This window comes from Penicillium griseofulvum (assembly GCF_001561935.1).
Source record: "Penicillium griseofulvum strain PG3 chromosome Unknown contig_80, whole genome shotgun sequence".
Lineage (NCBI taxonomy): Eukaryota > Fungi > Ascomycota > Eurotiomycetes > Eurotiales > Aspergillaceae > Penicillium > Penicillium griseofulvum.
Window position 1 is genome coordinate 3,900,882 of NW_024467471.1, and position 21,100 is coordinate 3,921,981.

Below are 21,100 nucleotides of genomic sequence, written 5' to 3' on the forward strand. Positions count from 1 at the left end.
ATATATGTAGCTGTGATCATAGATATATATGCTAAAGGTACATGTATAGCAGCTCACTTTCGCTCCCAATCTGCAATGAGCTCTGCAGTGTAAATAAACCGCTTTAAATCGATCATTCAAATGGCTTTTGTAGTGTTAAATGATCCTCATCCCTCTACGCATCCTCGGCCAAACGAGTCAACGCATCCCCCTCGAGCATCATCTTCATCCACTCGTCCATACCGCGCGCACCAACCTGCTCATAGAACTTAATACTAGGCTCGTTCCAGGTGAGCACACTCCACTCCAACCGTCGACCCGATACCTCAAGCACTTGCTTGGCAAGGTACTTAAGCAACTTGAAGCCGTACCCGTTACCCCGCGCGCTGGGCTGCACATACAGATCCTCGAGGTAGATACCAGGGGCGGATCTCCATGTTGAGTAGTTGTAGAAGTACAGGGCCATGCCGACAGGGATCGGGTTCGGAGTCTCGGCGGTGGGTGGAGGGGTGATGAGAGCTGTGTAGACGGCGCCGCGTCGGGGCGGGGTGTCGGGGAAGGAGAGGGTCGCTAGAAGGGATTCTTCCGTGGCTTCGACTTCATGGAGGGCCTTTTCATAGTCGGCTAATTCGCAAATGAATTGGAGAATGAGAGGGACATCTACCTGGTGTTAGTTGGGGTGCGCCCTCAAGGGGTCAATGTACTTGCCCTCGGGGGTCGCGAGACGAATGGTAGGTTGGTCGGTCATCTTGGTGAGAGGACTGGTATAATCCATATAGCTCAGAAGTCTTTTTCGGACTTTTGTACTTGCTAGTACTTGCTAGTATATGCGCGCTTCTTTTTGCTAAGCTTCGCAATAACTCCAGGAGTTACTATTCCACATTAGGCAATATTGCCGATTTTTATTTTACATGACGAGTTCAACTTTTGCTGACTTGGATTTCAATTTCTTTTTGAGGAGATACTATGTTTATATTTCAATGCTTATCAGAGAATATCAGTGAATTAAATGTCTTTTTTAACGTAAATAGAGAAACATAATATTACCTCTACAGAGGGATATTGTACAGAGCAAGGGACTCAAGATATGCAATCCACGCCTATGGGTATAAAAGCCAATTATTTGGACATGATAGCTGACATCCACTTTTGCTCATCAGTTCTAGTTTGTAAAGTTAGTAGCCATTGTTAAATAGAGGGTTCAGTAGGAAACTCACCGATCGAAATGGAGCAGCATTCCCAGAACAGGGATCAGCTGCTTCTGATAGTTCTTGTCCTTCTGTTCCAAAAATTGGAGAAGAACATTCTTCAAGTACATGTAGTCAATAGATGCATTGCTGGGTGGGCCAACAAGTGACTCGCTCCTCCCAGGAGATACAACTGCCCGGCGAGAGCCTGAATCCAAAGAAGACCGCGAGGATTGCCGAGACGGGGAGCCACGTAGACGAACGTCCTCTCCGAGTGTCTTATGGGATCTTCGAAGCTTCTCCAGTCGGTTGTTTGTCTCTTCCACCGAACGACGAAGTTCTGCCTTATCCTTTTCGAGGTCGCGAACCTGCTTCTCGCTTTCGTCGAGGGCATCGCGTAGACCAGCCATAGCCTGTCGAATCTCTGTCACTTCCTGTGAAGACTTTTCAGAGACTGACTCGAGCTCGTCACGACGGCGGCGCCAGTCCTTTTGGGATTGTTCAAGCTCCTCCTTGTCTTGCTCTGCCGTGCGCAGTGCGCGCTCAGCTTCACGGACCTTAGCCTTGAGTTCTTCCACCTCACGAGCACGCCGGCGCCCTTGGGTGCTGGCCTCATCTTCGACACGGTCTCGCTCTTCAATAGCAGCCTCCATGCGTTCCTTAAAGTCTCGCACCTTGGCTTCCGAACGACCCTCAATATCATTGAGCAGACGGCGCATGGTCTCGCCTTCGCGGGTTCGCTCGCTCAGCAGACGATGAGCATCAGCTAATTCTTCCTCTAAGCTCTCGCATCGCTCACGGGCCTCCTTCATTTGCATTGCAACTTCCGTGGTCTGGTCACGCATGCTGTTCATTAGGCTTTGGGCGCTGCTATGCTGAGCTGTCTTTAGCTGAATCTCGTCTCGGAGATTTCCGAGTTCCTTGTTCAGCTGGGAAATCTGCTCATCCATCTCCCGCATCTTGGCGCGAGTACTTTTCAACGCGTCTTGGGCCTTGGAGAGGTCACCAGTAGTCTTGTCTCTGGCGTTGATAGCATCTTGCTTTTTACTCTCGGCAGACCGCAGGTTCGATTGGGCAACATTAAGGTTCTCCTCGGCCTTCAATCGGCTGTCGGTCTCCTGTCGGATCTTCTTATTGAGGGTGCCCACTTCTGTGTCACGCTCTGAGATCTTCGATTTGGAAGCCTTCAGCTCAGCACGCAGATCCTCATGCTTGCCTTCAAGGGCCTTCAACTCTGAATTCTTGCTGGTGAGGGTTTCTTTTAGAGTCTTCAGCTCGGAAGATTCGGCACGTAGACTACGCAGCTCAGGTTGAACCTTCTGAAGAGTCTCACGGAGGTCTGTAAGGTCTTTGAACCGAGTGGCAGCTAGCTGCTGTGCAGCGGAAAGATCGGTCTCCAAGGTAGCAGAGCGGACCTTGAGTTTATCGAATTCCTCTTTCAGTGAGGAGTGCACTTTCTCCGAGTCAGCTGAGGTCGAAGCGTTGCTGGTGCGGAGTTCCCCTAAATCCTTCTCGAGCTTGCTGATAGTTTCTTCAAGAGAAGCCTTTTCTGCTGAAAGCTCCTTAATCTTGTCCTTGGCTGTCACATGCTCCTGGCCAATGTTGACAAGGTCATCGCGCAGGGACTCAATCTCCTCCTTCAAATTGTGCTCGCCTTTCAGCTTAGAACTGAGACGTTCGATGGCGGCCTCCTTTTCGGACAATTGCTGGATGAGAGATTCGATCTTTTGCTTGAGTTCATCTAGCTCATTGGTAGCTGACGAAGGCGCCTCTTGAGGCGATTGCTCTGCGGGAGCTGCATCAGCTGGCTTAGAAGATTGATCTGCTTTTCCGCCCTTCTTCTTCTTCTTGTTCTTCTTCTTTCCTCCGTTGCCACCGCCAGTAGCTTGAGCAGGCTGTGTTTCTTCTTCGGTCGGGGCAGAAGCAGGAGCAGGAATTCTAGGCGCGTGCTCTGCCTTGACTGGCGCTAGGGTCTTGACGACATCATTGAAGTCGGCCGCCTCTCCAGCGAAGACTTTCTCCCTTGTAGATACCCACATCGCGTTTTCCTTCAAGTTCTCATTCACAAAGTCGAAGATGTCTTGTAGCTTAGCAGAGCTTTTGCATTTCTCGTCGATCTCACTCTTCAGTTTCGAAACGGAAGATTCGGTGTTCTTAAGCTGAGATCGAAGACCGTCAACTAAGCCCTGAAGCACAACGAGCTTTTTCTCGTTGGATTTCTTTTCCTCCTTGGTCGTCTCCAACTGAGCAGCGAGGTCCGAATCAGGCTCAGTTCTTTCGGAAGCCTGTTTCTGGAGCTTCTCGATTTCCTCGCTCTTCTCCTTGAGTTGCGACTTGAGCTTCTCAACCTCGGACGTGGTTGATTTGAGAGAGGATTCTGCAGTTGCTAACTTCGCCTTCAGGTCGTCGACATCGGCCTTTTTAGCGTTTTGTAGGGTCTTGATTTCGGCATCCAGGTTGTCCTTGGTGTCACGCAGCTCGACGAGCTCGCGAGTTGCTGTCTCCAAATTCTGCACCATGCCTTCGGTCGACTCACGGGTGACAGACATATCGCGCTTCAGCTTTTCGACTTCGGTTTTAAGGCTCTCGACCTCTTCTTGCTTCTCCTTAAGCTCGCCTTCCAGTCGGGGAACTTCATTATCGAACGAAAAGAACTCTTCACTTGTCTGCTCCTCGGTTCCATCTGTCCCCGTGGGTGTGTGGGTTTGGGGTTTCTCCGTTTTGAGGCCAGTAAGCTCATCCAAAGCATCCTTAGTAGCCTGCTGTGCTGCTTCAAATTTCTTTCTGAAGTCTTCTCTTTCTTCGGTTACGCGCTTCAGCTCTTCCATGACCATGTCGCTTTTCAAGGTGGATTGGTTGAGGTATTCCGTGAAAGCTTTTGGTTCGCCAATCGAGGTGAGTGGGGTGTTCTCGCGCAGGGCAGCTTCGAAGGGTTCGATGGATAGGACGCGCGAGTGAGCAGTACGGTAAGCCTTGAGTAAATCTAGTATGTTCAATTAGTCTTGCGCCGTATAGTCTAGTCAGGCAGGTGCATACCTTGGTATCGGGACTCTAGCTTATCAAGTCGTCGAAGTTTCGCACGAACATCAGGTGGAAGCACAGGTGGAGTCTCTTTAGCCTCTGTCTCCTGTGCCATCTCCTTCTCGGGCGTCTCCGCCGGTTTGCCGTCGACCATCTCGCTGTCTCCCTTAGAGGCGCTTACTTCCGAAGCAGCCTCTGGTGTATCTGTTTGAGGGGTACCGGACCTGCTAGATTCATCGTCGTCGCCGATAGTAAATTCAGCCTCAAACTCCTTGGGGTCGGGTCCTCGAACGGGGGTGCTGGTATTGCGTCTCGGACGGGAGCGCCGACTCGGGGACTGGTTGCGGCCAGGCGGACGGCGAGCGGAGTTGGAGCGCTCAATGTTATCTTGGGCGGACTTTTGACGAGCTTGTTCCTCTGCGATGCGAGAGTCGATGGCCTCGCGGAGGCGCTGTGAGGGAGTTAGGCAAGGTACACGCGGATCATCAAAAGGGAGAAGTACCTGAAACATTGCCACGGTTCTGAGAACCCAGACGACAACTGAATCTAAAAACGCAAGACCACTGGCTAGTGTATTTACTAAAAACAGAAAGAATAGCAGTTGACCGCAAATGGAAGTGAGGGGGATCATTGATTTGGAAGAGCCAAGGCGGAACTGCCATGTGGAAGGTCACCTTCGGCTGTTTACTCGCCAACGATTAGATTGGATGATACCTATTTCATTCTACGTGTATTAATAACATAGATCCTCAGGTAGAATTGAGTCTGTATTTTTATTAGCTTGCTATTTCTCTCTGTTGCTTTTTTTTTGTACTGCAATGTAGCATATATATTTGCTGTATAGCACTTGATAGCGTCCAATATAACTTCAAAGGTTATACTTTCAGCCCTTTTCCGCCTTTTTTTGCCGTCGACCTATAAAACTGGCACATGTAAACAGAATGATCTTTGAGAAGACCAAAGAGACCAAAAAGATATCTCAGGCCCCTTATGCCGCCGACTATTCTTGTAATCTAAAACCAATCTTTTTTTTTTTTTTTTTTTGTATTGACATCTGGTTTCTCTTAATAAATATGTAACTGAAATCATTATATCTACTGAAGTTCATAGGTATGTCAAAGATGCCAGAATATTCCAAGGTTTTACAAGGATATATAAATTTCAAGCCTATATACGTCTGAGGCTTAGAAGATAGTAATCAATTACATCACTGTGGATTGGCCCTATGATAAGGAAAATTTATTAGTTTAATTAGAATATAGAATATCAGAACGTTAACACATAATAAGAGAATATAATAGAATACTAATAGAATATAACGTGTAATAGAATAACATAAAAAAATACCCTTGACAGTATGAAATGCAAGTTGCATGTGACGCGGGACTCTCCCCTTCCTCTTCCACCTATCCACCTCACGATGCTTTTCAATCTTCAGGCCTAACGGGCCCACGGTTGGGTACTTTGAATTGATCTAAGTCATATCTGAGTTAGTCTGGACCTTAGAACCTGCTTAGAACTTTAAGCGGAGCTCTCAAATCTTGTTATGGCTGGCCTGGCCCCATCCCTCTGCCTCAGCGCGCCAACCGCTCTGACTTCTATTTCTACCTCTTTCTCCCCCCCACCGTTCCATACAGCGCCTTCCACCATGGCGGGGTGGATCGGATGGGTGTTTACCTTTATATTCCAAACTATTCCAAGCGTTCTGTACTCGATAATCACATTCTCGACAATTACACTGCCCACATGGCTGTTCACTCTCTTCTCCATGAGCTTGACTTTCACCATGAATTTCACCACCATGTAAGTCCTAGTCTTGATTGTATTCTTCAAAGATACCGTTGCTGATCAACCGTGACCCTTAGAATGTTAATATTCCTTGTCCTGGTATCGACCGTCAGCTGGTTCATCCGTTACCGTTACTTGAACATGTACAGCCGTCTACCCCCAGAGCCTCAACGCAAAGAAGCCCAAATCGATTTGTTCCCCGATATCCAAGAAGGAGATTCAAAGCCAGGGCTTGCCAACTACCTTGATGAATTCCTCAGCGCTATCAAAGTCTTCGGCTACCTTGAACGACCCGTCTTCCACGAGCTGACCCGGACGATGCAGACCAGGAAGCTGATTGCGGGGGAGACGCTCATGCTGGAGGAGGAGAAGGGATTTTGTATGGTTGTAGATGGACTAGTCCAGATATTCGTGAAATCTGCACGCGATGGGAAGTCAGGCTCGCAAGAGAATCTTCACATGGATGATGACTACTCAGACGAGGAGGACCGGAACATTCACAACCGGCAGGGCTATCAGCTCCTCACCGAGGTCAAGAATGGTGCCTCGATGTCGTCTCTATTCTCTATTCTCCAACTGTTTACTGAAGATATTGAGCTCCGCAATTCGCGAAGTCACAGCTCCAGTATATCCAGTCCTAGTATTGGCCAGACTCATGTGCCTGATTCATTTGCTGTCAGCCCTGGGTCCACCGTGAGAGATTCCGGAAACTTGAACACGGCAAAGAATGGATCTAGCGATACATTGCCCTCGGTGCCTCCGCTCAATATTGGAGAGAGCCATTCCATGCCCCGACAGGACTCCGGGGAGATCCCGCAGGCGGATACTAATCAAAATGACCACAAAAAGCACCGCAAGTCGGTACATCCAGATATCGTGGCACGCGCTACAGTGGACACGACGATTGCTATCATCCCAGCGAGCGCATTTCGCCGCCTGACTAGGGTCTACCCACGGGCAACATCACATATTGTGCAGGTTATCCTGACACGTCTCCAGCGAGTCACGTTCGCTACAGCGCATTCTTATCTGGGCCTTACTGGTGAGGTTTTGGGCATAGAACGGCAAATGTCTAAATACACCTCATGGGACCTTCCGAATAATCTTCGAGGAAGTGTCTTGGATCGCCTGAAGGACAAATTTACCCGGGAGCGAGAGAGATTGGGGCCAGAGGAAATTGGAAAAGGTATTGCTCTTCACAATCCTTCTGTCAGCCGCAGAGGACGGTCGAGCAGTACTCTTAGAAAAGAAGCCTTTTTGCAAGCAAAGGTGGCCAGTGAGCGCTCTCTCACACCCTTGAGCCCAAAAAGGCCACCATCGGTATTCCTTGATAGGGACTCGGCAGGTGTCAGCCCCGGTGATCTGCTATCAACGATACAATTGTCCCGGTTTGGACCGCGACATGAACATTTAGCACCTCGCATCCAGACTCCTCTTACTGAGCGGGAACAACCTCAATTTGTATCTGCTGCAATGAACGGTCTGCCTGCAACTTTCCAGCGAAATGAGTCAGTTGACGAGGACGCTATTTTCCGCGAATCGATCCTGGACTGTATGATGAAGGGTATTGGACTCACTGAAGGCACACGCGATAATCTGCGCAAGAGCACTCACTCCGGGGACGCGTCGCCGAGACTTCTCTCCTACGATAACCGCCGCCAGAAGGCAGTCTTCTCCAATGCTTTTGGCTTCATGGATCCCTACGAAGGGTCCGGTGATGGCGAAAGCGAATCCATGATGTCCTCCATGTCAGTGACGAGCGCAGGGGGGACTTCGCCTATCACAAATTTGCGGGAAGACCTCCTCCATGACATTGAAGTGGTGTACTTCCCACAAGGCTCGGTTCTGGTGGAACAGGGCGAGCGCCATCCAGGTCTCTACTACGTCATTGATGGATTCTTGGACGCGGGTATTCCGGCGGATGAACGCGATGACACGCTTATTGGGTCCTCTCATGGATCTGCTTCGCAGGCGCAAGAGGACCTGTTCCCGAAGTTGAGACGAACAACAACAGCATCGTCGCGCACCGCCTCTGGTGCAGCAGGCAGCAATGACCCTCGACGGAAAACGCAGTCCCGCAAATCGCTATACCTGATCAAGCCTGGAGGCATTCAAGGGTATGTAGGTGCTCTTGCATCGTACCGCTCCTACACCGATGTCGTGGCCAAGACAGATGTTTATGTTGGATTCCTTCCCCGTGCTTCCCTCGAGAGAATTGCAGATAGACATCCAGCTGCCCTATTAACGCTGGCGAAGCGGTTGACACGACTGTTGCCTCGTTTGTTACTTCACATTGATTTCGCGCTAGAGTGGGTTCAGGTCAGCGCAGGGCAAGTGATCTATCACCAAGGGGATGAAAGCGATGCTATTTATCTTGTTCTAAACGGTCGTCTGAGGTCTGTCCTTGAAGGGCCAAACGGCAAGATTACTGTCATTGGCGAACACGGTCAGGGTGAGAGTGTTGGCGAACTTGAAGTCATGACTGAATCTACAAGACCATCTACTTTGCATGCCATCCGGGAAACGGAACTAGCCAAGTTCCCCCGGTCTCTTTTCAACAGTCTTGCCCAGGAACATCCTGGAATTACCATTCAGGTCTCTAAACTCATTGCCCAGCGAATGCGTGATTTAGTTGAGCATCCGCTGTCTGAAAAGGGGATTGAACAAAGACAGGCTGGTGGTGTTCAGACTGCAACCTCAACAGTCAATCTGCGCACCGTGGCAATTCTTCCAGTCATGGCTGGCGTCCCGGTTGTGGAATTTGGTCATAGACTCTTGCAGGCGTTGCACCAAGTTGGTGTGACTAGAGGTGTCACGTCACTCAACCAAGCGACGATTTTGAACCACTTGGGGCGCCATGCCTTCAGTAAGATGGGAAAGCTTAAGCTTTCCCAATACCTGGCTGACCTTGAAGAGAAATTCGGAATGGTCTTGTACATCGCTGACACTAATGTGAATGCACCGTGGACTCAGACTTGCATCGCACAAGCCGACTCTATTCTGTTGGTGGGTCTTGCAGAGTCTTCGCCAAGAATTGGTGAATATGAGCGGTTCCTACTGGGTATGAAGACCACTGCTCGCAAAGAACTGGTTCTTTTGCATGCGGAACGATACTGTGCACCTGGACTCACCCGAGAATGGCTCAAGAACCGGGTGTGGATTAACGGCGGCCATCACCACATCCAAATGGCCTTCCGCTCGACCACCGACCCTGCGCATCAGCCAAGTAAGAAGTTTGGTACTGTACTGAAGCAGCGCGTGCAAATCCTGCAAGCCGAGATTCAAAAGTATACGTCCCGACGTGCACAACAAACCCCACTCTATTCCCCGCAGACCCCTTTCAAGGGTGATTTCCATCGTCTGGCTCGGCGTTTGTGCGGCAAGTCTGTGGGTCTTGTACTGGGCGGTGGTGGAGCGCGTGGTATTTCGCAAGTTGGTGTCATTAAAGCGCTCGAGGAGGCCGGAATCCCAATTGATATCATCGGTGGCACATCGATCGGTTCTTTCATTGGAGCTCTGTACGCGCGTGACGCTGATGTTGTTCCCATGTACGGGCGAGCCAAGAAGTTCTCCGGCCGCATGGGAAGTATGTGGCGGTTTGCTCTGGACCTGACCTATCCCACCGTTTCCTACACCACGGGTCACGAGTTCAACCGCGGTATTTTCAAGACCTTTGGAGACAGCCAAATTGAAGATTTTTGGTTAGAGTTCTACTGCAACACAACCAATATCAGCCGATCTCGAATCGAGTATCACTCGTCTGGATACGTCTGGCGGTACGTTCGGGCTTCGATGACGTTGGCTGGCCTGATGCCTCCTATCTGTGACGAAGGCAGTATGCTTCTTGACGGTGGCTACATCGACAATCTCACTGTGGCACATATGAAAAGTCTTGGTGCGGATGTCATCTTCGCAATTGATGTTGGGTCTATCGACGACACCACGCCCCAAGGATTCGGAGACTCGTTGTCAGGATTCTGGTCTGTGTTTAACCGGTGGAACCCCTTCTCCTCACTCCCCAACCCACCTACACTTTCTGAAATCCAAGCACGACTGGCCTATGTCTCATCATTCGACAATCTCGAGCGCGCAAAGAGTACACCTGGCTGTCTATACATGCGTCCTCCTATCGACCCATACGGCACCCTAGAGTTCGGAAAATTCGACGAGATCTACAAAGTTGGTTACGCATATGGAAAGGAGTTCCTCGATCGCTTGAAGAGCGAGGGCTCACTGCCTATCCCGGAGGAAACCGAGGAAAAGCGCAAGCTACAACGGACAATGGCTCCCCGCCGAGCTAGTATCTAACTACGCAACATTGTCCTTCAACCGACCCCTGCATAATATCTCAAGTCCAATACAGCAACGACTTGACTTTTGATATGCAGTGTTCAGAGCTGCATACGATTTGCTCTGCTTAATGCTGGCACCGCTCTTGCCCAAGATACCGAGCGAGTGGCTTCTCTTGTTGAACATGTACATTCAGTGTATACTGTAAATAGCCTGATAGAAATAGAAATACAGCTTTGCTGGTAGTCATATGACATTTACTTCCAACATTTTTACACTGGCATCTCGTACATGTTGATTCAAAAAAGGGAAATGGTATCACTAGACATATGTATCGACTATCCCAATGTTTCCAAAGTAATTAATCGATTAAAGTATTAAGAGAAAAGAACACAGTTGATAGAAAAAAGTGTCCCCGAGTCTGCGATGAAGGTACATAGTACTGTCCATCGCATATCAACTTCACCTTCTCTCACCGCACCTCGGCTCATAGTAGCCTATGTTCAATCCCGCCATTATCAAAATCCAAGCCCATCAGAAAACCAAAAGACTACTTGAAGAAATGAAACCCAAAATACAAGGTGCAGTAAGCCCAACATCCCCATCCCAGTGAATGATATATCGACAACCATTGACCACGTCAAGAGGTAGTAGACATATATTTGTCAGGGAGGCAATTAAGACATTGATTAGACAGTTCCAGCAGGAGCTGCAGGAGCATCCATAGGTGGACGAGTCCCGGAATTGACTTTGGTCTCGGTGGAGTGGTTAGGGCTATTTTCCCTGCGATAGGCCCAGAGGGCAGCGACTTCAAGGAGCATGCCGAAGATGGTGAAGATGCTGCGACGAGATTAGTTTTCATAAAATCACAACAGCTAGAAGAATTCAGGCTACGTACAAAGCTACGAAGATGAATGCTTCATTGGCTCTCTTGCGTTTGCAGCCGATGCCTGCGGGGTTAGCGTAGTAGCACCGACTTCCACTGTAGTCTTGCGCGGAGAAAATAAAGGCAGTCAACCAGCTAGAATAGATATCAGAGACTTTGATATAGGTATGATTGGATGTTGACATACAGGTAGGAGAAGACGACGTCGATAGCGAGCACGAATCTGCTCAACGACGAGGGTAGGAAGGGCGAAATGAAAGCCGGGAGGAAGAAGACGACTGAGATGGTAGACTAAGCTTACGGTTAGAGATGACTCTGCGAGGCTTTGAGAAAGTGAATGACATACAATGATCTCTTGGTAAGTGGTGTGCTGGCCACGGGGACCGTGGTGGATGAAGAACGAGGTTAGACCCATGACGATGACAACGCTGGACCACTGGAGGGCTCGAGTGAGCAACTGCAGTGGACGAGCAATTGTAGTTGTGAAGCTCATTGTAGTAAGTATACAAAACGTGAAAGGCGCAATGAGGCTAAGTGTATTGTGACACGCCTGAGATAATAGAATAGAAAATAGTATTAAAAAAGGAATCAGCTTCCACAGAAGAGCAGAGGAAGGGTTTTATATCTCGGGGTCATCCCAACATCACTAGTTCCAAAGCAAACAAAGATACATGTCTAAGCAAGAATTCCCCAGGCGCGTCATGATGGCCTCTGCATGAAGTCAGGACCAGACATGGGCCAGATCCCAATTTGGCACTTAGGTATCGAAAAGGCAATTGGAGATTGTCACTTTTTCATGTATTCGAGATTATATGCAAGTTCAATTTCTGTTTTATACGTAAAGTATATAGGCCTGTGGCAATGGCATTGTTATGCTATAAGGAGATACCTCAAATTCTCCACTGTATTAACCGACGTTAACAAAACGAAAAGCCCGGCAGCTTGCGGATAATTCAACGTCTGGTTAGCCCCGTGATATGATAGTTACTATCCAATCAGATGGATGAGTATGTATATTGCACCGCATAACCACCGAGAACAACATAATCTGTAAACAGGGGGTTTCTCTTCGGATTATGGCTTCACCTGGGTCTTATTGGAACTTTGTTCGATGCACTAGTTATATATAGTCCCTTTACTTCAGTACTTGGATTTGGATCAGCTTTACATTATTCAAGACACCGGTTCGAGGGATTGGCGATTGATAGAAATTGGAAACTATGCCAGTAATGGCCAGTGTCGTGTAACTAGTGCAATAGATCATATTCGTTCGTACAACTTTGTCGTCCTCGACTGGCCATGTCGTGAATGGACTGGTCTACAAGAATGTTCCGACATAGCCGAGAACAAAAGATCAGAATTGTTGGCTTTCATTGGTCAGTGCAAGCGTAACACTTGGTGTGGGTATCATTCTCATGGACCTCAAACGGGCTTAACGTGAATCACCCCAGAGGCCTTAACATGGAGATGTCTCAGACCCCCAACTCTAAACACAGCTCATTGATAGATGGGAGGCCTTACTCTGGGGAATACGTTGGATCCCTTGCTATCAAGGTGTGTGGATTAATAGACTGAAAGCTCGGGATTGAAAGAGTCAAGGAAGAGATAGACAGGTAAAGAGGGTTGCGAGGCATACAGGAGAGGATTATAAGCCCCTTAGGGCTTTAATGTGAAATTTGATTAGAGTGAGAGTAAAACGGAAAGACAGACTGTTTCCCATTGAAGGCAAGACGGGCTCTATTAACGTAGTAGTTATTCTGAGGCTAAACATCTCATATTTCGCTTACTACCGACTCTGCAATAACACCTTTTAAGTATCAAATAAACATGCCCTATACCACGCCGGATAAGCAGACCATTTGACTCCAGTGCGCCCAAGGTGTTTTCGGGAACTCGCTCTTTTTTATTCTCACCATGTAGCATTGCCAAGTTCATGCTCCTTGATGTATTCACTGCCCTTCTCCATGTACTCTTCCCGTGTGACCGAGCATCGGCCTAGGTCACCACCAGAAGCCCACTGTGCCGCGCCCTTCCAAGCATCAAAGACAGGGTCTGATGCTTTGCGTACATTCAATTTAGCGTCAATGGGTAGGAATCCGCGGACTTCCTTACGGAAGCGTTCATCAAAACCGGTGAACAACGTATTTCCTCCAGTCAGGAACACGTCCTTTAGAAGAAGGGCCTGGTCTGCTGGGTTGGAATAGCGTTGATTAATGATATCGGCCGCGATCTCGATCAGACCAGCCTGGTCGAGGCCAGCAATGGACGGCTTAAACACAACCTCAGGCACACGGATGCGCTCCACGTTCAGATGGAGCTGGTGTGCCTCTCGCTGGCTTTCGGGATCGAAAGGCCAGGGTCCGCGGAGGAAAGCGTGTACAAGACTCTTTGTCCAGTCGGACTGTGCGGCGAATGTGTTGTTCTCGTTGAATTCGGGATCGTACTCGAGGAGCTCCTTCTCTACAGAGTCGAGCATACCATTTAGATCCTCCTCTTCTTCATCATCACTGCCCTCGCCAACAGCTACGGTGCGATAAACACCCCAGTCCTCATCATTGGCACCGAAGTCATCATCATCCCCGCCGCGACGACGTTTCTTAGGACCGTCGGATGCCAGATTGGCCAGTGTCTTCATACGCATCTGACTGGCCAGAGATTTGCGATTTCCAAGATCAGCCGTGAAACGGTCACGGTCTTTGATTCTTTGTAGAATGTTCTGAGAAATATTAGTATTGGAAATTAAAGAGTCATGTCCGGTCAACATACCTGGCGATTGGCGCGGCGCTTTGCAATCCAGTTCTCGAAATCGTTCTCACGCGTCTCACGGTCTATACGCTCCTCCTCCTCAATACGAGCCCTTTCGCGCTCCTTCTCTTCTTTCGCTCGCAGTCTAGCATCGACGTTGGACTTCATGAGACGTTGGTGGCGCTTTTCCTTCAGTCCAGCCTCATCCAGTTGGTCGTCTGGGATATCGAGCATAGGGAATGTCATTTCCTCAGGCTGCTCCTCGGTTTCTTCAATGCCTAGATCCTTGTTGCGCGAGCGTTTGATAGATTTCTCTAGCTCGCGAATCACTTTCTCAAGCGCAGCCTCGTCTTTCAGATCCTCGGCTTCCAGCACGCGACGAATCTCCTTCTTAGTCTCGTTGGCTAGATTATTTTGCAGATCTTTCCAGTACTCCAGCTCTTGCTCCTTCTTCACTAGTTTCTCAAGTCGCATCCTTGCAGCCTGTTCTTGCAGGCGACGGCCGCTCTCCTTCTTGCGCTCCGCAATCCGCGCCAGCTCTTCTTCGGTCTTCTCCTGAACAATATGCTCTGTGAACGGGTACTGAATGACGCGATCACGGTCCTCGAGTCCCGTCCAGTCGAGGAACCCATTCAACTCGCGATCGTAGTCTTGTGAGACGTAGCAGTGCTTATGAACCATTTCCTCCATCTGTGCGTCCGTCAGGCGAGTCGGGAAGGTTGGGTACTTCAGCTTCATGAGCTTCATCAGGTATTCGGCGCTCTGCAGGCCACCCCAGTTGAGACGAGTGCTGTTGGAGAGCACGGGTTTCGAGTTCATGACCGGAATAACATGGGTGGACGTATGCGACGAGTCCACAATCAAACCGTCCGTTCCACCGTTATAGCGATAGGAGAAAAGGGAATCCACACCGTAGGCCACTGACGGCGCAGAGTAGCACTCGAAGAGAATCTCGTTCATCACTGAAGGAATGTCAGCAACGGCCGTACTGGCACTGGAACCGCTAGATACTCACTCTTCCTTGAATATGGCATATTGGCGATTGGCTCTGTCATCAAGATCGGGCGCCCGACGCCCCCATTTGCACCATCCACGCCCAGCTTGATGAACAAATAGTCCAACACGCCTTCCATGACATCCCAGTTACCAACAACACTGGAGCCAGGGTCAAACCCATTTCGCAGCTGTCCTCTTGTAGTCGCATCGACGTATGCATCATATCCGATAAATTGGCACTGGCGATTGAGCTTGCGATCACGGTATCGGCTCATGACCGGAGGTATGGCAAATCGGGGGTTTTTGTCAAAAGACCAACCGGCCTTGACCAGGTGAGCGCCTGCGCATGAACCACATTTGTTAGGAGTGTTGAATGACAAATTATCTGGAATTCCTTACCATTGTCAATAACGATGGCACTGGTGTGGGGATGGGCTTGGCTCTGCTGATATCCCTCGGGTTGCGGAGGGTGATATCCCTTGAATGGAAAGTCTTGCACGCCGTGGAGTTGTGGGGGAGGCTTCTCGGTTCGTTGCTCGGTGGTATTGGCTGCAATGCGAGCTGGTAGGAGACGCTGCACGGAGGTAATCGTCATGGCGGGCTGCGCTCCGGAAACCAGGAGCTATTGGGATCGGAGATCGTAGATATCGAATAGGGCTCACTGCATAGGAAACAAGGTTGGGGTAGGAAACCAATAAATATGTGGAAACCTTGGAAGGGCAGATTGACAAAGAGGCAAACGATACAAACGCGGTTGATGAGGTTTGGCGGAGTTGGACCGCCAAGAATAGAGGCTATCACTATCGCTTTTATGGAGTAAAGGGATGCAAAGATTCAAACCATTTACATATGCTTATTGGATTTAGAACCTGGTATCATTGACTAATTGCTCGTCCCCACATTTCTTCGTTAAAGTAAATTGTTTATCGTTAGGGTTACTTAGGATGGCTCTTGGAGGTTCTCCGTGGCTATAGGGCGTCAGTAGAGAATTTCAAGGTCAAGATATGAGAATAGAGTAATGAATACCTTCGAGGTGGAAGAGAACATTAGACTGGTAGTTCTTGAACATCTGCGCCACCAGCTCAACATTCATGTTCTGGATATTCACTTCCTGTGATTGAGGGTCAATCCTATGATCATATCAATGAAAAAGGCTCAAACCTACCTGGAGACCCTTGTTCATGACCATAATGGCTTCATTGAGTTTCTCCTTTATAAATAGTGAGCAAATGTTATCCTGCAAAGGTGATTCAATCATGTCATACAACGTTGGTGATGATGCGGGATAGCAGAACTGTCTGCTGATGCTCGTGGGGGCTTTCCTAAGGAGACATTAGCATCTGGAATCTTTCAGAAGGCAAAAAATCCAGACAAGGAAGAGAAACCACATACCATGGCTGAATATTGATAGATGTTGGGTTGATGTTAGACGTGAATGTGTTTATTTGGACTTGATCGGGATATGATCACGTGCAGCTATACAGACTTCATGGATCGGGGATACTTGCATTGCTTCAATGTTTCTACTTTCGACCTGACCTTGTCCGTTTGACACCACCTTTTGAATCCCTTATAATATATGACCAAGTTCTGCCACTCAGGAATCTAATACTTTTGGATCATTCCCATCCTCACCCCTGTCTTCACACTTGCATCCGTCCATACACACCAAACTGTTTCCGCCTCGGCCTCGCAATTGACCGTACCGTTGCCCTGAACCATATTCAATACCATGCCTCCACCAAATGCCGCCAACGATGAAGCTCACCAGCAGCTGTTGAATGCTCTAGACATTTCACATGTCCCCAAGCCCTTCCGCAACCCTCACTGGAAACCATCCCAGCGTCGCAACAAGAACCTCAAGCAGATTATCTCAGAGGCCTCCCGGAAGGAGGCATCAGTGATGGCAACCCAAGCCAACTCTGGCGCAACTACACCAGGTGCCCCGGGCGCTATCACGGATGGCACACAAACCCCCGCGGAAGGGGCTGCACCCAATCTGTCCCAGGCCACCCAAAATCTCTCGACTCTTGTCTTGGAGAAGAACGCCCGGGCGACATTCCCAACTGGACCCGCCGTGACCTACACGAACATTGAGTCGGCACCGTCGTTTAACCCTGCCTACCACCATCACTATTGCGATATCACGGGCCTCAATGGACCGTACACCGACCCCAAGACCCGGCTGCGGTATCATGACAAGGAGATCTTCAAGGTGATCCGGACTTTGGCACAGGGTGTTCCTGAGAACTACCTGGAAGCGCGTGGGGCGCACACCATCCTGAAGTAAAGGTGCAGCAAAAGCCAGCTTTATTCAGTTCCCACACGAACAATCATCCCAGAATGAGTATGTCATGCAATAATGAGCTTGGATAGATAACTCGACTAATCAATTCAACTAGACACAACCAACTACGAACCGCAAGAAGCGTTATGTACGACCAACACAGTCAAGCCCTTTCCACCCCACCATGCCCCTTTCGAGACAGGCTCAAGAAAACGCTCCGGCTTATTCGTGATCAATGAGTCCTTCTTCGCCTTGTGCATAAGCACTCGACTATTACCGACACCCCATGGGACAGGGTACCAGTTACAGAATCCGAAGAGACTGTCGTCGCGGCGTGGCATGTACAGAATATCTGTAAAGGAAGATTCTGCAACAGGGGATAGCCCTGACTATGTATGAGCTGTGCTCGAAGTTGTAATTCGGTATATCTGAATACCAGTAGATTTAGTCTGAAATTCGAGGTTGATACCTATTTGGAACGATCACATCATTAATGACCTTGCCAATCGAAAACTGTGAAGGAAAAGGACAGAATGGAATGATCAGCGCACTATAAAAACTTTGGAGTTACCGCCTACCATTCTAGACTTGGCGTCGATTAGATGGCAGAATGGTGATTTTTGAGTTGTTTCTGTTTACAACATTAACGTGTCTTGCGACTTTACCTTTTGATCTATTGTGATCTTTTCAAGTCAGCATACTGTTACAATAATCTAGACTATCCGCTTTCAACGACGCCATCAATATCTCCGCTTTGTCTCCGCATCTACCTCGCCTTTTACCGATTCCACCGCAGACCACTTGTTTGACTGTCGCGTGTTCTAAAATACTGCAAGAATATCTGTGCAACCCTCGGTCCCATATATCGCTACCAGCACTCGAACCCGAAATAAACAAAGATGCCCAGCATGTGGTTAACAGAGAACCAGAGTCAGTCGCATTCATTCTACAAGCTGCGATGTCCACTGTCATGACAGTGCATGAGTCGCGATTGTCGATCATAAGCTAATATATATAACAGAGATCGGTGTGATCTTCTGCTCAGCCGGTACGAGAGTGGCTTTCCAAAGTACTAAGTATTTGGACTGAGAACTAACCAATTTTGCTGTTGATTAGGAGGCTTGTTCCTATTTGGAGGAGTGGTGATGTTCTTTGATCGGTCATTGTATGTCCTCCAGACTTTCCGCTTCTTTTTGGAGAATAAATGCTAATGCTGATTTTACTAGACTTGCTATGGGAAATGTGCGCCATGCCCTCTAACGAAACTCGCTACGCCTAACTAACATAACCAGGTCCTCTTTCTCATCGGATTGACTCTGATCATTGGTGTTCAGAAAACCATGGTCTTTTTCACGCGCCCTGCAAAGCTCAAGGGCACTGCCGCTTTCGCCGCTGGTATTATGCTCATTCTCTTCCGCTGGCCCTTGACTGGGTTCTTGATAGAACTCTACGGCTTGTTCATCTTGTTTGGCGACTTCCTTGTCACGATCGGTCAATTCGCCGGTAACATCCCCGTGGTAGGGCCGTATATCCAACGTGGACTTGAGGTGCTTGCAGGTGGGAGGAGCAATGCCGAGCTTCCCGTATGAGTATACACAAGCAGGAGTCTGACGATGAGGTTCCCTGACGGTATCCAAACCTTCAAATAATGCGGACTTTCATCGTGTACGCTTGCGGGATGTCGGATGCACACCCATGTTTGGAGATTTCCAAGTACGCTGTGCTATACATGTGACACGGGATGATATGATCCAATGATCCAACTACGCCCTTCAGATTTATGTAATTAATAATGACCCTTATTGATCTTCCAGCGTTGACTCAGCGGCTGGTGATCAGTTAATATGCATGTTAGAATAGACAAGTTACATTGTGCATCATACAATCTGGTATCCTCATACTGTGCATTGGGAACGTCTAGATCGACGCCCATCGAGGCAAAGAGATCCAGTCACAAAAGCCAGAAAGAAGCATAAGCGAAACATCACGCTGGGCTCAGAGAAATAGTCGAGTGCTCCTTTATTTCCTATTCTTCACAAACCCCTCAACTCATCACATCATTTAGTTATCATTGCATATTTTCCGATTTACTGGGGGTTGTTGAGGTAGTCGACGAGGTTCTCGACAACGGTGGCAGCGTTGGTGGTCTGGACAGACTCGTTGTGGTGGGCGATGATGGTGCAAGAGGAGGCACGGGCAATGATGACACCCTCCTTACCCTATATCACAGACAAGGATTAGCACATATAATTCCGAAGATGTTTCTGGAGGGGAACGGGATATGTTCACCTTCTTGCCGTACAGGCTGCGCTCGTCAGCCTTGATGGTGACGAACTTCTCACCACAGACAGAGAAGCCACCGGCAAAAGCCTTGTCGCTAGAGGTGTAAGCGGTGATCAGGGAGTTGATCTCGTCTTGGGAAAGCTATATTTAACCAGTAACGTTAGCGACTGTGTTGATGTCTGTGACCCCACCCCGCACGAGAAAAAACAATAGGTGAGCTTACCGCGAAGCCGGGCGAGGCAGCCTCAACACCAGAGAAGTCAGCGGCGAGAATACCAGCCTTGTCGAATTGACCCGAGCCCATCAGGCTATGAAAAGAAGCTTGTTAGTACATGTATCGGATAGACGCGGGGGGATTATTTGGTTTCGATAGTGTGGAGGGGCATATCAGGGATCGAAGAAGGGTGATGTACCTGGTGTCGACATAGCCTAATTCAAGGAGAAATATGTTAGCGAACTTGAAGAAGCAAGGGCTGAACTGTCTGCAGTCTGCAGTCTGCAGGTTCAAGGTGATTCATACTTTGCCAGATTGCTGAGTGCTCGCCCATGATGACTGTAAAGAAGTTGAGAGGATAACGCTGAATTGGTTAGAGAAGAAGAAAAGAAGCAGAGATTTCAGCACACCTTTTGAATATACAGGAAAAAAAAGGAGAGCTGAGAGAGAAGAGAAGAAAGTGGGGGAGAAAGAAGTTGTGGCGGTCGGGAGAGGACCCCGCCATATGACGATCCTACCGTTTGCAACTTGGGACAACAAGCTATATAGCTTTATTTATTTTGAGTAGATTATTTTGTCTATATTTACTTTATACAACATAAGTAGAATAGTATAATTATATTTATAGGGGAGTTGAGTATATAGGATATCTGATATAACTAACCTCTGTTTATACCAAGTAGCGGTGGGAGATTTCTCCGGACAGCAACTCTTCAACTTCGGATATGTCTATTCTAAAGTACTTCGTACCTTCATACTCATAAAGATATGTATGACATACATATAACCGCTTTCAGTCCAGTCCAGTCCAGTCATCCATGTACCGTCGATCACGATGCCTGAGTGCCTGAATCTCAGGGGCTGATCCTAATCCTGATCTGACCGCTATTTAAGGAGAGATTTCGTCTCATCTCATCTTTACACCAGACATGAAAAAAAAGCTATACCATTGGAACGTGGAGAAACCTAGACGCGAGACAGTCTTGGCATCATATTTCATTGACGACTCATGCAACGCATCGGAGAATTCATGACATGACCGTGCGATATGAACATCCAATCCAGCTTCTCCCCCTGATTTCCAGGGTAAGAGAGTAAAACGCCCAGTCTCAGATTTAACAGGGTGAAACACGCCTCCTGCACAGCTTAGCCCCTTTCTAACGTGGTAGCGAGCTTTTCAATCCGCAACCGAGACGTTTTATTCGTCCCACGGGAAATAAGCATCGCACACGGGCTTGATATTAGCGCTGAGATGCCCCTCAAATTCCAAAACAGAATTTCCCTGCGAGGTTTGGGACTGGATTCTTATGTTTCGTTGGTTCAGCCCCAGACTAAGGGCACTTATTTACCTCTAGCAGATTTAGGATGGAGGTCCAATGGAATTAATTTGGGCCCGTCTCATTTACATGGACCTTGGACTCCAC

General features: G+C 48.5%; 8 protein-coding genes across 8 annotated transcripts; 3 read left to right on the forward strand and 5 right to left on the reverse strand.

The window, feature by feature from the left end:
- Window positions 1-154: 154 nt before the first annotated feature.
- PGRI_024050 (putative vesicle-mediated transport protein (Imh1)) lies at window positions 155-4,698 on the reverse strand (the record flags this gene model as incomplete). Its single annotated transcript, XM_040790118.1, has 6 exons — window positions 155-639; window positions 706-740; window positions 1,121-1,141; window positions 1,197-4,149; window positions 4,203-4,638; window positions 4,690-4,698. 6 exons carry the CDS (start codon window positions 4,696-4,698, stop codon window positions 155-157), a joined length of 3,939 nt encoding a protein of 1,312 aa, XP_040647071.1.
- A 1,137-nt stretch (window positions 4,699-5,835) lies between these two features.
- Window positions 5,836-10,283, forward strand: nte1 (lysophospholipase; the record flags this gene model as incomplete). Its single annotated transcript, XM_040790119.1, has 2 exons — window positions 5,836-5,990; window positions 6,053-10,283. 2 exons carry the CDS (start codon window positions 5,836-5,838, stop codon window positions 10,281-10,283), a joined length of 4,386 nt encoding a protein of 1,461 aa, XP_040647072.1.
- A 671-nt stretch (window positions 10,284-10,954) lies between these two features.
- On the reverse strand, window positions 10,955-11,644 carry PGRI_024070 (MARVEL domain-containing protein; the record flags this gene model as incomplete). Its single annotated transcript, XM_040790120.1, has 4 exons — window positions 10,955-11,105; window positions 11,164-11,286; window positions 11,339-11,442; window positions 11,498-11,644. 4 exons carry the CDS (start codon window positions 11,642-11,644, stop codon window positions 10,955-10,957), a joined length of 525 nt encoding a protein of 174 aa, XP_040647073.1.
- Window positions 11,645-13,060: 1,416 nt separating this feature from the next.
- Window positions 13,061-15,487, reverse strand: PGRI_024080 (actin-related protein ARP5; the record flags this gene model as incomplete). Its single annotated transcript, XM_040790121.1, has 4 exons — window positions 13,061-13,867; window positions 13,918-14,858; window positions 14,912-15,232; window positions 15,292-15,487. The coding sequence occupies 4 exons, from the start codon at window positions 15,485-15,487 to the stop codon at window positions 13,061-13,063; spliced, it is 2,265 nt and encodes a 754-aa protein (XP_040647074.1).
- A 344-nt stretch (window positions 15,488-15,831) lies between these two features.
- PGRI_024090 (DASH complex subunit DAD4) lies at window positions 15,832-16,287 on the reverse strand (the record flags this gene model as incomplete). Its single annotated transcript, XM_040790122.1, has 5 exons — window positions 15,832-15,860; window positions 15,919-16,003; window positions 16,058-16,102; window positions 16,158-16,214; window positions 16,285-16,287. 5 exons carry the CDS (start codon window positions 16,285-16,287, stop codon window positions 15,832-15,834), a joined length of 219 nt encoding a protein of 72 aa, XP_040647075.1.
- A 337-nt stretch (window positions 16,288-16,624) lies between these two features.
- Window positions 16,625-17,182, forward strand: PGRI_024100 (uncharacterized protein; the record flags this gene model as incomplete). Its single annotated transcript, XM_040790123.1, has 1 exon — window positions 16,625-17,182. The coding sequence occupies one exon, from the start codon at window positions 16,625-16,627 to the stop codon at window positions 17,180-17,182; it is 558 nt and encodes a 185-aa protein (XP_040647076.1).
- Window positions 17,183-18,078: 896 nt separating this feature from the next.
- On the forward strand, window positions 18,079-18,768 carry PGRI_024110 (uncharacterized protein; the record flags this gene model as incomplete). The annotated part of the gene is made up of 5 exons (XM_040790124.1): window positions 18,079-18,109; window positions 18,201-18,227; window positions 18,296-18,344; window positions 18,406-18,421; window positions 18,472-18,768. 5 exons carry the CDS (start codon window positions 18,079-18,081, stop codon window positions 18,766-18,768), a joined length of 420 nt encoding a protein of 139 aa, XP_040647077.1.
- A 498-nt stretch (window positions 18,769-19,266) lies between these two features.
- Window positions 19,267-19,766, reverse strand: pfy1 (profilin; the record flags this gene model as incomplete). The annotated part of the gene is made up of 3 exons (XM_040790125.1): window positions 19,267-19,398; window positions 19,469-19,603; window positions 19,686-19,766. 3 exons carry the CDS (start codon window positions 19,764-19,766, stop codon window positions 19,267-19,269), a joined length of 348 nt encoding a protein of 115 aa, XP_040647078.1.
- Window positions 19,767-21,100: the final 1,334 nt, after the last annotated feature.